The 15,577-nt window shown below is 43.2% G+C and overlaps 1 protein-coding gene across 1 annotated transcript in view; it reads left to right on the plus strand.

The window, feature by feature from the left end:
• The window catches only part of LOC126470028 (E3 ubiquitin-protein ligase HUWE1), a 458,288-nt gene that overhangs the window by 149,800 nt on the left and 292,911 nt on the right, over positions 1-15,577 (plus strand). The window contains exons 12-13 of the mRNA XM_050097515.1: positions 8,977-9,201; positions 9,502-9,678. Of these exons, the coding sequence (XP_049953472.1) occupies positions 8,977-9,201; positions 9,502-9,678 (402 nt within the window). The remainder of the gene's footprint in view (positions 1-8,976; positions 9,202-9,501; positions 9,679-15,577) is intronic.

The following is a 15,577-nucleotide window of genomic DNA, read 5'->3' on the forward strand; positions in this document are numbered from 1 at the left end:
AGATAGCTGTACTGTAAGTGCAACCACAACGGAGGGGTATCTGTTGAGAGGCCAGACAAACGTGTGGTTCCTGAAGAGGGTCAGCAGCCTTTTCAGTAGTTGCAGGGGCAACAGTCTGGATGATTGACTGATCTGGCCTTGTAACATTAACCAAAATGGCCTTGCTGTGCTGGTACTGCGAATGGCTGAAAGAAAGGGGAAACTGCAGCCATAATTTTTCCCGAGGGCATGCAGCTATATTGTAAGGTTAAATGATGAAGGCATCATCTTGGGTAAAATATTCCGGGGGTAAAATAGTCCCCCATTTGCATCTCCAGGTGGGGACTACTCAGGAGGATGTCATTATCAGGAGAAAGAAAACTGGTGTTCTACATATTGGAGCGTGTAATGACAGATCCCTTAATCAGGTGGGTAGGTTAGAAAATTTAACTAGAGTAGTGGGTAGATTAAAGCTAGATGTAGTGGGAATTAGTGAAGTTAGGTGGCAGGAGGAACAAGACTTCCGGTTTGGTGAATACAGGGTTATAAATACAAAATCAAATAGGGGTATTGCAGGAGTAGGTTTAATAATGAATAGGAAAATAGGAATGCAGGTAAGCTGCTACAAACAGCAAGTGAAAACATTATTGTGGCCAAGATAGATATGAAGCCCACACCTACCACACTAGTAAAAGTTCATATGCTAACTAGCTCAGCAGATGACGAAGAGATTGAAGAAATGTATGATGTGATAAAAGAAATTATTCAGATAGTGAAGGGAGATGAAAATTTAATGATAAAGGGGGACTGGAATTCAATAGTAGGAAAAGGAAGAGGAGGAATAGTAGTAGGTGGATGTGGAATTGGGGTAAGAAATGAAGGAGGAAGCCGCCTGGTACAATTTTCACAAAGCATAACTTTAATCAAAGCTAGCACTTGGTTTAAGAATCATGAAAGGAGGTTATATACATGGAAGAGGCTTGGACACACTGGAAGGTTTCAGATAGATTATATAAAGATAAGCAGATATTTAGGAAACTGATTTTAAACTGTGAGGTATTTCCAGGAGCAGATGTGGACTCTGACCACAATATATTGGTTATGAACTGTAGATTAAAACTGAAGAAAGTGCAAAAAGGTGGGAATTTAAGGAGATGGGACCTGGATAAACTGAAAGAACGAGAGGTTGTAGAGAGTTTCAGGGAAAGCATTATGGAACGATTGACAAGAATGGGGGGAAAGAAATACAGTAGAAGAAGAATAGTTAGCTCTGAGAGATGAAATAGTGAAGGCAGCAGAGGATCAAGTAGGTAAAAAGACGAGGGCTAGTACAAATCCTTGGGTAACAGAAGAGATACTGAATTTAATTGATGAAAGGAGAAAATATAAAAATGCAGCTAAATGATGCAAGCAAAAAGGAATACAAACGTCTCAAAAATGAGACAGACAGGAAGGGCAGAATGGCTAAGCAGGGATGGCTAGAAGACAAATGTAAGGATATAGATGCATATATCACTAGCTGTAAGACAGATAATGGCTACAGGAAAATTAGAGAGACCTTTTGAGAAAAGAGAACCACTCAGATGGAAAACCAGTTCTAAGCAAAGAAGGGAGAGCAGAAATGTGGAAGGAGTATATAGAGGGTCTACACAAGGGTGCCATACTTGAGGGCAATGGTATGGAAATGGAAGTGGACCTAGATGACGATGAAATGGGAGATACGATACTGCATGAAGAGTTTGACAGAGCACTGAAAGACCTGAGTTGAAACAAGGCCCCGGGAGTAGACAACATTCTGTTAGAACTACTGACAGCCTTGGGAGAGCCATCACTGACAAAACCCTACCATCTGGTGAGCAAAGAAAGCAGGTGTGAAAATTACTGAACTATTAGTTTAATAAATCATGGCTCAAAATACTAACATGAATTCTTTACAGACAAATGTAAAAACTGGTAGAAGCTGATTTTGGGGAAGATCAGTTTGGATTCTGTAGAAACGTCGGAACATGTGAAGCAATACTTACACTATCGATTATCTTAGGAGATAGGTTAAGGAAAGGTAAACCTATGTGTCTAGAATTTGTAGACTTAGAGAAAGCTTTTGACAATGTTGACTGGAACACTCACTTTCAAATTCTGAAGGTGGCAAGGGTAAAATACAGGGAGCAAAAGGCTATTTACATTTTTACAGAAACCAGATGGCAGTTATAAGAGTTGAGGGGCATGAAAGGGAAGCAGTGGTTGGGAAGGGAGTGAGACAGGGTTGTAGCCTATCCCCGATACTATTCAGTCTGTATATTGAGCAAGCAGTAAAGGAAACAAAAGAAAATTTGGAGTAGGAATTAAAATCCACCAAGAAGAAATAAAAACTTTGAGGTTTGCCGATGACATTGTAATTCTGTCAGAGACAGCAAAGGAGGGAATGTAACCATATTATGAAAAGGAAAGTTGCTACTCACCATATAGCGGAGATGCTGAATCACAAATTGGCAAACAAAAAGACTGTCACAAATAAAGCTTTCAGCTACTAAGGGCTTCTTCAAAAATGGGCGCGCGCGCGCGCACACACTCTCTCTCTCTCTCTCTCTCTCTCTCTCTCTCTCTCTCTCTCTCTCTCTCTCTCTCTCTCTGCAGTTATGTGTGTGCGAGTTGTATTAGTGCACGTACCGTGTGTGTGTGTGTGTGTTTTGTTTATTTATTTATTTATTTTATGGAGGCCTTACTGGCTGAAAGCTTAATTTGTGACTATCTTAGTGTTGTACCTATCTGCGACTCAGCATCTCTGCTATATGGTGAGTAACAAGTTTCCTTTTCATAATAGCATTAAATGATAGTCTTATAATACCAATACTTGAGTATATCTGTTTATGACTTGTCCACAGTAGTTAATAATTACTATAACAAAATACCCACCACTCTCACAGTACCCTTCGTTAAAGACTGCTGGTTTTGGAGGGTTAGTCCTCCATCGTGCAGTAACTGTGGTGAATGTCAGTATTGTTATTACATGTTTAAAGGTGAAATAAAGCCATAAGCAAATTTTCAGTCTCTCATTAAATGTCACAGAATTATTTACTAAACCAGAAAAAATTCATGCAGTGAAAACGACTGAAGTTTTATTATAACAGATTACCAACCAGCATATGCACTTGGCTTGCATTGTGTATCACTTTCCATTGTATGGTTATTAAAGCTGCCGTCAGAATATAAAGAAGTAATGACTTGATGAGGTTTTTTTCCACAGCACATTCATCCTGCCTTGCTTTCATTATTACTTTGTTTTACAGAGCATTATTCCACTCGAATGAAGAAGTTAGCTTTATGGCATAGGTTGTCAGTCATTAGACTTCTACCAAATTGCATTTTTATTCTTCATAGACAGATAGCCCCTTAAAGTGGAGTGATAATTTGGAAGTTTTGGAACCCAATGGATGTAAATTTTGGTTATCTTCTACAGTGTAAAGAGGCAGTGGAGTTGATGGCATATCCATTAGTAAGGTGGGGGGAGGGAGGGGAGAGGGAGTTTCAAGATCCATGGGTTCCGCAATGGCAGGCACTGGTGCAGGCTTCACTGGCGGCCACTGCTGCAGGCAATGGGAGGACAGGGAATGTGAGGAGTGGGTGGCAACAGGGAAACACACTGGTGCAAGTGGGAGTCCACATCCAGAACAACGTTGTGAGTGAACATACTGTCTGGCAGACCACCACACTGTGGCAGTGCGATCCCAACAGGGCATGGATGTAGCTGATTTGATGGATGGTCAGCTGCTTCCTACTGGCATCCACCACAAACAACTGCTGACCTTCGTGGCCCACCACAACACGTGGCAGCCACACCTGCTGCTGCCCAAAGGACTGGGCCCAAAGGGCAGTCCTGAGAGGAAAACACGGCAGTCCACAGTGGTCCCTGGGATGCAACTCAGGGTAAAGCAAATCCAGGAGATTCCATGACTTGCGCCCACACAAACATACTGCCAGACAGCACCATCATCAAGGGAAACAGCAGACAGGGACATTTATGCATCAGGTGCTCCATCTCTTGAGTTAGAAGCCAGGTGAAATGGTGGGGTACTCATATGCTGGATACCGCTGCAAATGCAAACCGTGGCAGTCAGTGATATTCCGCTGCACAGACTCACTGCCATATGTACGGAAAATTTCAATGACAAGATGCTGACCAAAAAGGGGCCAGTGAAATTGACATGACCCTATCCTGTGATAAGTGCTCTGGGATCAGCCAACGAGAGGACTGGTGCAGCAGTGCTCCCCGATTCTTTGCACATTCTGCACAAGAGGACATGCAATGTTTTGATCAATTGTCGGCCAGTAAACATGATGTCATGCCAGTGCCATCACACAAATCGTATCCCAGTGCATCGCATGCAGCAACTGGAGTATGTGAGGATGCAATTCCGGGGGAATGACGACACGACAGCATTGTTTCTTCATGGCAAGCCCGAGAATTTCCCTGGACAACACTTACCTGACCATGTAGGAGAAAAAATGTACACCATGCCTGATCCCCACCCAAAGAGATGCACCGCAACCAACCCAACTGGATCGCTGAAACCATTTTTCAGAAAAACGGGTCAGCAGCCATAGCAGTCATGTCTTTATGTGCAGTCAGCAGAAAGTTTGACAGGGTTTGCTGCAAGGCATCATATGATGCAAGCACAAGAGCTACGTTTTGCTCAAATTGGTGTGTTGAGCAGTGGAGGGGTAATGAAAGTCATAACAATAGATACTGAGGAGTAGTTCCCACTGCTGTAATCGGTGGGTAGTCCTGTCTGGCAGCTTGGAACTATGGCTTGTGGTCAGTGGTGAGGAGAAACCTTGTCCCATACAGGTAGACATGAAATTTATCAACTGTGAGAATAATAGCTAGTGCCTCCTTTTCCACTTGTGAATAATTACACTGTGCAGCGGAACGAGTCTTTGATGGGTAAGCGATGGGCTGCTTGGTGCCATCTGTATTCCAATTGGGTAGGACGGTGTCAGTGCCACACTGGCATGTGTCACAGGCCAGAGTTCAAAGTTTACATAGTAAAGGAAGCTAGACAGGGAGCAGAGCACAAATGCTGCTCAAGAGATGAAAAGCCCATTGATAATCCAGACCATACAAACTTAACACCCTTTCGCAAAGCTGGATAAGAGGCTGGAAGGTGCATTTTGCCTGGGGAATGAACTGAGCATAATATGAAATATTACACAAAAAGGATTGGAACTCCTACAGGTTCTTGGGCCATGGTAGTTTGAAAATGGTCTTGATGGGGTTGTCTATGGGGCAAGACCATAAGCACATGACCCAAAAAATGCATCTTCAGGGAGAAAAGACTGCATTTCTCCGGGCAGATTAAAACTATGTGCCAGACCGAGACTCAAACTTGGGGCCTTTGTCTTTCACAGGCAAGTGCTCTGCTGGCAGAACTGAAACTGTGAGGACAGGTTGTGAGTCGTACTTGGATAGCTAAATCGGTAGAGCACTTGCCCACAAAAGGCAAAGGTCCCGAGTTTGAGTCTTGGTCCGGCACACAGTTTTAATCTGCCAGGAAGTTTCATATCGGTGCACACTCCACTGCAGAGTGAAAATCTCATTCTGCATTTCTCCTGTTTGCAAGAAAGACCATTCTCCAGAAGGTGCGGGGAAACTGACTGAAGGTTTCGTAAATGCTCCTCTCGAGTAGAGCCTGTGACCCAGATGTCAGCAAGCTAATCGATGCAACAAGAAATGTCCTGAGTTTACTGATCCAAATAACATTAGTAGATGTCTAGTGCAGGCGAGATTCTAAAAGGCAAACAATTAAACTGAAAAACCCAAAGTGGGTCCTGAGGACCACAAAAGTCCAAGAAACCACAAGCATACGAACGAGATGGCCCACTGACTCAATGATATAGGAAAAAGATACCCTGAAACTGCCAACACTGCAACTCTACCTTTACCTTCTCGCACATGTTAAAGAGAATGGGGTAGACATGACAAAATTTGGGTGCTGCTGGTGGCTTAAGAGGCACATATGTATCTGGATCATGAAAAAGAATGGATTGACACACTAAATGCACTTTAGCCAAAAACAGTAAACGCATTCTAACAAGGTAAGTTGCTATTCCACAGTCTTATAATGTGTGGAGACAGAAAATTGCACCCACAAAGGTATGTGCTGTTTACTATAAGGAGAAATCTGATTGAATGGCTGTTGCAACTCCAAGCACCCTAAGAGCCGGTATGTATCTAAATTAATTGGACTGACCGTCATTCCCATGTTTACCTGAAATCTGACTGGCCTCCCACCCACTACAATCATCAGCAAAATGTGCTGGGGTGGCACGTGCGGGAAATCAGAGGCAGCCCCAGAGTCCAGTAAAGACATCAGGACATCCATTGACTGACTTACAGCCTATTCACTGTAACAAACAGTAGATGTATCTGCCACCATACCCCACACATGACCAGCATGTGTGGGCAGTCACAGCAGTCATGCAACAAATAACGGTCGGGGGCAGGACCTCTGACTCGTCCAACGAGCAGGAGGAGAATGACGCCATGGACTTGAAAAACACTGCTGGTGTGAATTAAGATGCTGCAAGTGGCACGATCCCATTGAGCTCAACATGCGCGAGAATGGGCAATGCAACGACATCACTGCATCGGCATTGTCAACCGTCACAACACACTGTGAATTGGTTGGACACTGGTTAAGAGTGGTATCCTGCAGGGTGCAGATGGCTGTTTACCACACGCATCCAATTGAGCCTCTAGCCAATTATCTGGAAGTATGTAACTTGCCACTGCTGTAAGCTCATGCAATACAACAATTTGAGCAACGTTGGCTAAAGAGAGACGTCGCACTACGTCACTGCTTTAGTCCGAACCTCAAGATTGGTAGCTAACCAGACTATCATATCACAAACTAGTGAGTTGGCATAAGAGGTAGCACATTTGGAACACACAAAATGACACTTGGGTTAGAAGTGTTGGAAATTGATGATCCAGGCTGCATACGACTGACCAAGGCACTTGGGATACTGGTTAACTACAACTATGCTGCCACTACATGGGTTTGATGTCAGATATACCACATAAGCAACCAACAAAGCTCATCAAAGGGAAGTTTCTTGGGCTCAGTGGAGGACTTCAAATTTTAGGCAACTTTGTACAATCCTGCACTGTTGGACAACAACAAGGCAGCCTTATCAACTGGATTGACAATATGTTGTAGCTGGCAGTGCAGCAAGAACCATGGCAGGTAATTCTCCCACCTCTCCATCAACTCGTCAAAAGAGGCAAACAGTGTGAGGGAAGGTGGGGACAGTGCATAAGCTGGAACAGTGGAAGCCTGGCTCTCCACCAGCAAGGCAAGGGCATGAAGCAAATAAACATTCTGGGTTATCAGCAGCCTGCTGTTACTGTAGCAACTATAGCTGCTCATTCCGTAGGTGCAACTGTTACTGCCAGCATTGTAGAAATGTAGGGACCATGGGGGCACAAGGGGAAAGGAGAAAGAAAATAGTTGAGCATCACATGCATAAGAAGTCCTTAGTTGCCACTTTAGTATCTGCACAGGCATGACAACACTGCATCACTAAATGATTGGTGTGGATAGTTCTCAGGCCAAAGGTGGCTCGATAATAGCCAGGGAACAGAACCCGTATGAGAGGGAAACACTCACCATCTGAATTGATCTGTAAGCCAAGTGTGTGAACCCACATACGCATGAGCATGGCAAGAACTCAGTGTTTGGATGGCTAATGGCTAAGCACTCTGCACAATACAGTCCATTAGTGGACAGACTCAGAGTAAGCACTGGCCCGCTTGGCTTGCTGCCGCCTGCAAGTAAACACTTCTGCCAGCAGGTCTGCCCATACCATATGTCGCATGTGCCTCTATGGCAGTTTTCCGCACTATCCTGCTGTGCTACACATGCCAGCTTGTCTGCCGCCATTGTGACATCTGCTGGCTGGTATACTAAACCCAGTCATTTCCATTAATGTGTTTCTGATTATGATCAGGGATTTGGAAATTATCTGGCCATGGAGGTTCAGTTTGTACAGCTTGTCATACTGGGATTTATGAAAAAATTGTATAGTGCACGGATTTGATGTTTGTATGATCATTTACTATATGATCTGTAGGGTTTTCCTTAAGTGTTTGATGAACCCAATTATGGTTGGTTAATCACTGTTAATTTCCCACAACAATATCTTAAGAGTCTGGTGTGCTATAATCACTGCTGCTCCCAGTGTACCTAAACAAAAGCAGTCATTCATACATTCCTGTAATAATCAGTGAGTGAAGTGGTACAGTGGTTGAGACACTGGACTCTCCTTTGGGAGGAATAGACTTCAAACACTTTCTATCATCATCTTGATACAGACTGTCTTCAGTTTCCCTTACGAGATTAGGGCATGTATTAGAGTGATCCCATTCCCTTCCACCCCATATCTTGGATTGACTTGGCCTCTTATGAAATTGTCATTGACCCAACATTAAACTCCAAGCTTCCTTTCTTCCTTACACGCTTCTAATAAAATGCATTTCAGCAATCTCCTCTTGTTGAGCCATAGAGTATCCCATTTGCATTGCTTTGACTTGTTTAAGTTATAATTGATAATCGACTGATAGCAACCATGAGCTAGTAAATTTGTGAGGTTTACTAGGGCAAGGCAGGTAGTTAGTGATTTGAGATGTATGCAGATGTTAATTTCAGTTTTTGAGAGTCCATGATACAGTGAAAAACAGTTGAGTGTTAAGATAGGTATGGCACTCCACAAAATGAATATTTTACATTTATTACATTTGGTTAATTTCCCTGCAATTTCATAAAAAGTTAAACGATGAGTATCACAGTACTCACACATTGATACTTGGGTTGTATTTATATTTCTCTCATGGATTACCTAAGCCATATTTCATGAATGGAATATCAAACACAACTGATTTTTTAAATTTTTATTCAATTAGATAGTGCCAACACACAAAAAATTAATGTATTTTTGCAGCTTTTGGATGAATTGTATGACATTCACCAAGATCCAAGAAATTCTCTTTGGCGAGGGAATGTCCGTGCTGAAGTTCCTCAACCTTCTTCTGCAAGGCAGGGTGGGAGTAGCAGCAGTGACGAAGAGGATGAAGATGATGCTTCTACATTATCACATGCTCAACAGGAAGATGGTGCAGTGGGTGAAAGGATGAATGTTCCTCTTGTTGATTACATTATCAACGTGGTAAGTATTAGTAATTGGCATCGAAACAAATTGTTCAACCTAGACTATTTCAATAACAGCTAGCATTCTTGCACATACTGCCCACAGCTCCATTGAAATAAATAAATAAATAAATAAATAATAAACCGTTTCTCTTATTCTTAACCTTTCATCTGCTTGACTAGCTTTACTCAACTTTGCTCCACCAGCTCTACCTCATCCTTCCTTGAACAGTAAATTGTGCATATACAACATAAAATTACACTTTCTTCATGTCATTTAGCAGTTGATGCCCTACATGAGTGTGTCTTTATATTTCAGATGAAATTTCTAGATTCAATTCTAACTAATAATTCAACAGATGATCACTGCCGTGAGTTCATATCTCAGGGTGGTATTCCTCGCTTAATGAAAATACTGGAAATTTCTTACCTACCTCTTGACCACCCAGTCACATCTGCTGGACAAGCTGTAGCAACTGTCTGCAAATCCATTTTGGTAAATATCATGTATTATAAATGCTTTGCTATATTGTATAATTTCTATTTATTACTTTGGTGATTGTATATTTACACTACAGGGAAAAATGTGTGTATTTACACTGCTGGGAAAAATACAACACGATCAAAGGCAATGTCATTTTATTGGCAAGTGAAGTGACAGGTAGTTCATCACTGAAAGAGATTATGACAACAAATTCAGACCAAATGAAACGTGACACAGTGAAGGGTGCCCAAGCAATCACATCAGTGCACAGTGTAACCTCCTCTGGTGGCAACACAGCTGTGTATTCTTGCATGCAAACAATTTAATGCCAAATGGCATCCTGCAATAGCTTGTCCCTCGCCTCTTGCACCCCCTGTTGCAGTTTGGCAATAGTTTTTGCAGACCCTAGGAAATGACCAAGTTTCTGCTTCATCATGTCCCATATGTACTCATTTGGTGAGAGATTTGGTGGTCTTGCTGGCCAGGGCAGATTTTGTACATCATGAAGAGTGTGTTGCAGCAACTGTATGTGGACATGGACTGCCCTATTGACAAAGCACATCACCTTCCTGTCAAAGAAATTGGAATAACATAGGGATAACAGCCTGCACATTGTATTGGTTGCTGGTAATTTTACTTGCAGAAACATCAGATGTGACCATGAGTTGTCACTGATGTCCCCCTCCCCCTTCCCCCATGAAGCCTGGCATGGGACATCTGTGTGTTGGGTGAATGAGCTCTAGGATACTGATCAGAGGCACACATGGTCTTAATCCTGCAAGCAGATGGCTTCAAATAATCTCTCATGACACAGCAGCTGTGACATGTGCCTGTATTTCATCCCTGGATGATGATCGGTGAGCCACTGCTGCTTGCACAATGCATCAATCTTGACATGCATTTGTACTAAGAGAATGTGCAGAACATGGTCTACAGCTGTGGAAATGTTTGACAGATCACTCTTGAAAACAAGGATTCACAACAGATACATTGTGCCCAATGTGCATCAATCTGTCAGTACATTTATCCAGCTTCTCAGGGGACCATAATGTGACTGCCCTTGAAATGGTTGGTGTTAACAAGAGTACATACTCGTCCATTGCACATGGTTGTATGGGGCAAAGGGTGTGTTACAGGGAGAAGTTCCCACCAGCAGAATTTAGAAAAGCTGATGTTTGTGGGGAAAAATTTAGATGCTGTGGACTGAGTGTCACTGAAGTCGAGCACACTGTGTTACATGACTGGTTTGGCAACTGTGTAGTCTAGCTTTCTGTTGGCTACTGTTTGGCAGCTTGTTAGTGGTCCTTCCCATGTATAATGCCACACAGTGGTTGCAGCTAAGTTGGTATACCACATGGCTTCTTTCACTGGTGGCCCTGCCTTTTGTGGGGTATGAAATGCCTGTGAAAGGACTGGAGATAGATGGTAATGAGAGAATGTATGGGACAGGTTTTGCACCTAGGTCTTTACCAAGGATGAGCCATGGGGCAAGGAGATGGGAGCAGACATGGAACATGACAGACAAGGATACTGTGTAGGTTGGGTAGGTGGTGGGATAGGTGGGGAGGATATTTCTCATTCAGGACACGATAAGAGGTTTTCAAAACTTTGGCAGAGAACTTGATTCAGCTTCTTCAGTCCAGTGGTAGTGACTCAGTTGGGGGAGGGTAGGAGGGGTCAATGGTGACTGGAGAGACAAGGCATGGGAGATTCGTTTCTGGAAAAAGTGTGGAGGGTAATTTTGGTTTGTTAAGGCCTCGGCAAGACCCTAAACATATTTGAAGAGAGGTTTTTCTGTCACTGTGGATCTTTGACCACGGATGGCTAGACTATATGTAAGGGCTTACTAGTGTGTAATGGGTGGGAGGTGTTGAAATGGAGGTACTATTCATCATTGATAGGTTTGATGTGGATGGAAGTACTGATGGCACCATCCATGAGATGGTAGACATTGAGGAAGGTGGCTTAGGAATGGAATTGGGAAAAGGTGTTGAGATTCTACAGGAGTGTATGTAGAATATCCTCACACTCAGTCCAGATCATAAAGATGTCAGCAATGTATCTGAAACAGGTGCGGGCTGTGGGATTTTGGGCGACGAGGAAGCATTCCTCTAGATGGCACAAGAATAGATTGCTATAGGATGGTGCTATTTCCTTTTGTTACTGTTCTCTATCACATTACTTTGTGTCTATCCTTTTCTTTCTTATTTTCCTATGTTTCATCATCACCTTCAAAACCACATATCCTTTTGACCTACTTACCAAGAATCCTGTGACATATTGACTTTCCAGCCAACATGTAGCAACTGTCTGACGTGTGCATCAGATGACAATTTGCTTGTGCTATCTGTAGGTGCAATTCCCAGAATCCCACATGTTCCTCACCAATATAATTATACATGGACCTTCAAACACAGTTATCAGGCTTTTATTTGTTTTTATTTCTGTTTTGACTTTGATACAATCCTACTTTCACTGACATTTTATTCTGTCATCATCTCTGCTTTTTTTTGTATTTCATCTGGTTTCACTGCTTTTTTACTAAACTTCACCTGATTTCACACTCTCTTACTAAATTTGGATTCATCTATTATGAGTTCTTAAGACATTCCTACACTATGTAATCAAAAGTATCCGGACACCTCAAAAACATACGTTTTTCGTATTGAGTTCATTGTGCTGCTACCTGCTGCCAGGTACTCCATATCTGTGACCTCAATAGTCATTAGACGACATGAGAGAACAGAATGGGGTGCTCCGCGGAACTCACTGACTGTGAACGGGGTCAGGTGATTGGGTGTCACCTGTATCATATGTCTGTATGCGAGATTTTCACACTCTTAAACATCCCTAGGTCCACTGTTTCTGATACGATAGTGAAGTGGAAATGTGAAGGGACACGTACAGCACAAAAGTGTACAGGCCAACCTTGTCTGTTGACTGACAGTGGCCGCTGACAGTTGAAGAGGGTTGTAATGTGTAATAGGTAGACATTTATCCAGACCATCACAAAGGAATTCCAAACTGCATCAGGATCCACTGCAAGTACTATGAAAGTTAGGCGGGAGATGAGAAAACGTGGATTTCATGCTCGAGTGGCTGCTCATAAGCTGCACATCATGACGGTAAATGTCAAATGATACATCCCTTGGTGTAAAGAGTGTACACATTGGATGATAGAGCAGTGGAAAAACGTTGTGTGGAGTGACAAATCAGGGTACACAATGCGGTAATCTGATGGCAAGGGGTGGGTATGGTGAATGCCCGGTGAAAGTCAGCTGCCAGCGTGTGTAGTGCCAACTGTAAAGTTCGGAGGCAGTGGTGTTATGGTGTGGTCATTTTTTTCATGGAGGTGGCTTGCACATCTTGTTGTTTTGTGTGACACTATCACAGCACAGGCCTACATTGTTGTTTTAAGCACCTTCTTGCTTCCCACTATTGAAGAGCAATTCAGGGATGGCGATTGTGCAGGCCTGATCATGTTCAAAGATACAGAGTCCTGACCTGAATCCTACAGAACACCTTTGGGATGTTATGGAATGCCGACTTCGTGCCAGGCCTCACCCACCAACATCAGTACCTCTCCTCAGTGCAACACTCCTTGAAGAATGGGCTGCCATTTCCTAAGAAACCTTCCAGCACCTGATCGAGCATATGCTTGCAAGATTGGAAGCTTCATCAAGGCAAAGGGTGGGCCAACACCATATTGAATTCCAGCATTACCAGTGGATGGCACCACAAACTTGTAAGTCATTTTCAGCCAGGTGTCTGGATACTTCTGATAACATAGTGTATGTGTTTTTGTGTTTTTTATCCTCCTTTATGGATCCTTGCTCTTTCTATTTGTGGCAGTACGGAAAAGTTCCACTGTTCCCAATCAGAACCCACTACCAGATACTGTACCTGTATTGCGTAGCTTGTGGAAGCCCGCTAGATGGCCTGATCATCACAATACCCATGTCCAGCTGTTAGCCATCCTTCCACCTTGACATTTAGCTGCTCATGTTCCATCAGTCCAGAGCCCTCAACATTCTAATCCTGTCTGTTTGCCTCATTCTCCTGCCATGGACTAGCAGTGCCCACTACCATAACAGTGTCCATCAAATCCCCCCCTCCCCCCCCACACCTCCTTATAGCAGTCACGCCTTACTCAGCAGACCTGATACATCTGCCACATCCTCCAAAACTTCTTCCTCCACCCTTAAGAGCCTAGATAGACCTGTAACACAATTATAAACCTGCCTCCAAAAGCTTCAGTCCCACTGAAGTATCAATCCTATTCAGAAGCTCAGCTTTTGCCCCAGGCAGAAATTGTCATGCTTGGTTTGTTTAGTACCTGTGCTCTGTTTCACAGCCCTACAGTAAAAACACTTTTTCTATCACCAACCCTACTAATCAGACTCAACCTAAAAAGCAAAACAGAATCCTGCCTTACTCAGTTTACTCATCCATCTAATGGTGAGTCTCTCTCACTCATCCCAAATCACCCCTGATAACATTCCAGAATGTGCTAATCTAACCATTGTTCCCCAAAGCCTTCAACATGGAAACAAACATCACCTATGCAGAAATAAACTCAGTTCACCACCTAAAAACTGATCCTGATCTTGTAGTCCTACCTGTCAACAAAGGCTCCAGTACTAGTTATGAACTTCAGTGGTTATCTAGTTTAGGGTTTCTACCAACTGTCAGACTGGTCCACCCACAACCTCCACCATAGATACCCCATTGCAGGGATACAGAATGTTTTCCAGACCCTCCTTAAACCCCTAGGTCCATCCCAGAACCTCTACCTTGAGTCTTATCTCTGTCCTCACCCCCACCACTCTCCAAACTCCTACCTTGTTTATCCTTCACAAAATGAATAAACCCGACCACTCATGATGTCCCATTGTGGCTGGACACTGTGCCCCCATAGAAAGACTCTGCCTTGTAGACAAACATCTTCAGATTATTAGGCATAATATACCTTCCTATGTAAATGATATCAATCAATCCCTCTATGAACTACCTACAGTTCCTGTGCCTACTTTGCCACTGTTGATTCCACCTTCCTGTACTCTAACATCCCAAATACCCATTATCATGCTGCTATTGAACAGTATTTTTCCCAGTGCCAAACTTAATACAAATCTACAATTTCCTCCTTGGTCATCATGGCCAACTATATCACCACCAACAGTTATTTCTCCTTTGAATGCATCACCTATAAGGAAATCATTGGTGTATCAATGAGTACCTGTGTGGTACCATCCTATGCCAAACTCTTCATGGGTCATTTAGACGAATCCTTCCTAACAACCCAGAATCACAAGCTCTTCAGCTAGCTCAGGTTGAATGATGACCTCTTCATGATATGAACCTAGGATAAGGCCAACATCTTTGCATTCCTCTAGAATGTCAACACCTTCTCCCCTGTTCACCTCTGGTCCTCCTCAGTCCAACAGGCCACCTTCCCCAACAATGACCTCCATCTTATGAATGGACTACGGGTACCTCTGTCCACATCAAATCTACCAGCAATACCTCAGTCTCAACAGCTGACATCCATTCCACACCAGTGAGTCACTTCCATACAGCCTAACCACCCATGGTTGTCACTTCTGCAGTGATATGCAGTCAGTTTCCAAATACGCTGAGGGTCTGGAAATAATATCCCTTGCCTTGTGACCACAGTTGCCTACAAACCCTCAAATATCAGCTGATAGACCACAAAGTAGTACACTCCATGTGACTTATATCATCCAGGACTGGAGATACTGAATCATGTTCGCTGCCTAGGTTTTGAGTACCTCTTTGTCATGCTCTGAAATGTGTCCTCTCAGCTGTATTCTTCTCCCCTCCAACAGTGTTATTCCACTTGGCGTACAAACTACACTGTGTCCTTCTACATTCCTATTCCAACCTTGTC

Source organism: Schistocerca serialis, chromosome 3, assembly GCF_023864345.2.
Source record: "Schistocerca serialis cubense isolate TAMUIC-IGC-003099 chromosome 3, iqSchSeri2.2, whole genome shotgun sequence".
Lineage (NCBI taxonomy): Eukaryota > Metazoa > Arthropoda > Insecta > Orthoptera > Acrididae > Schistocerca > Schistocerca serialis.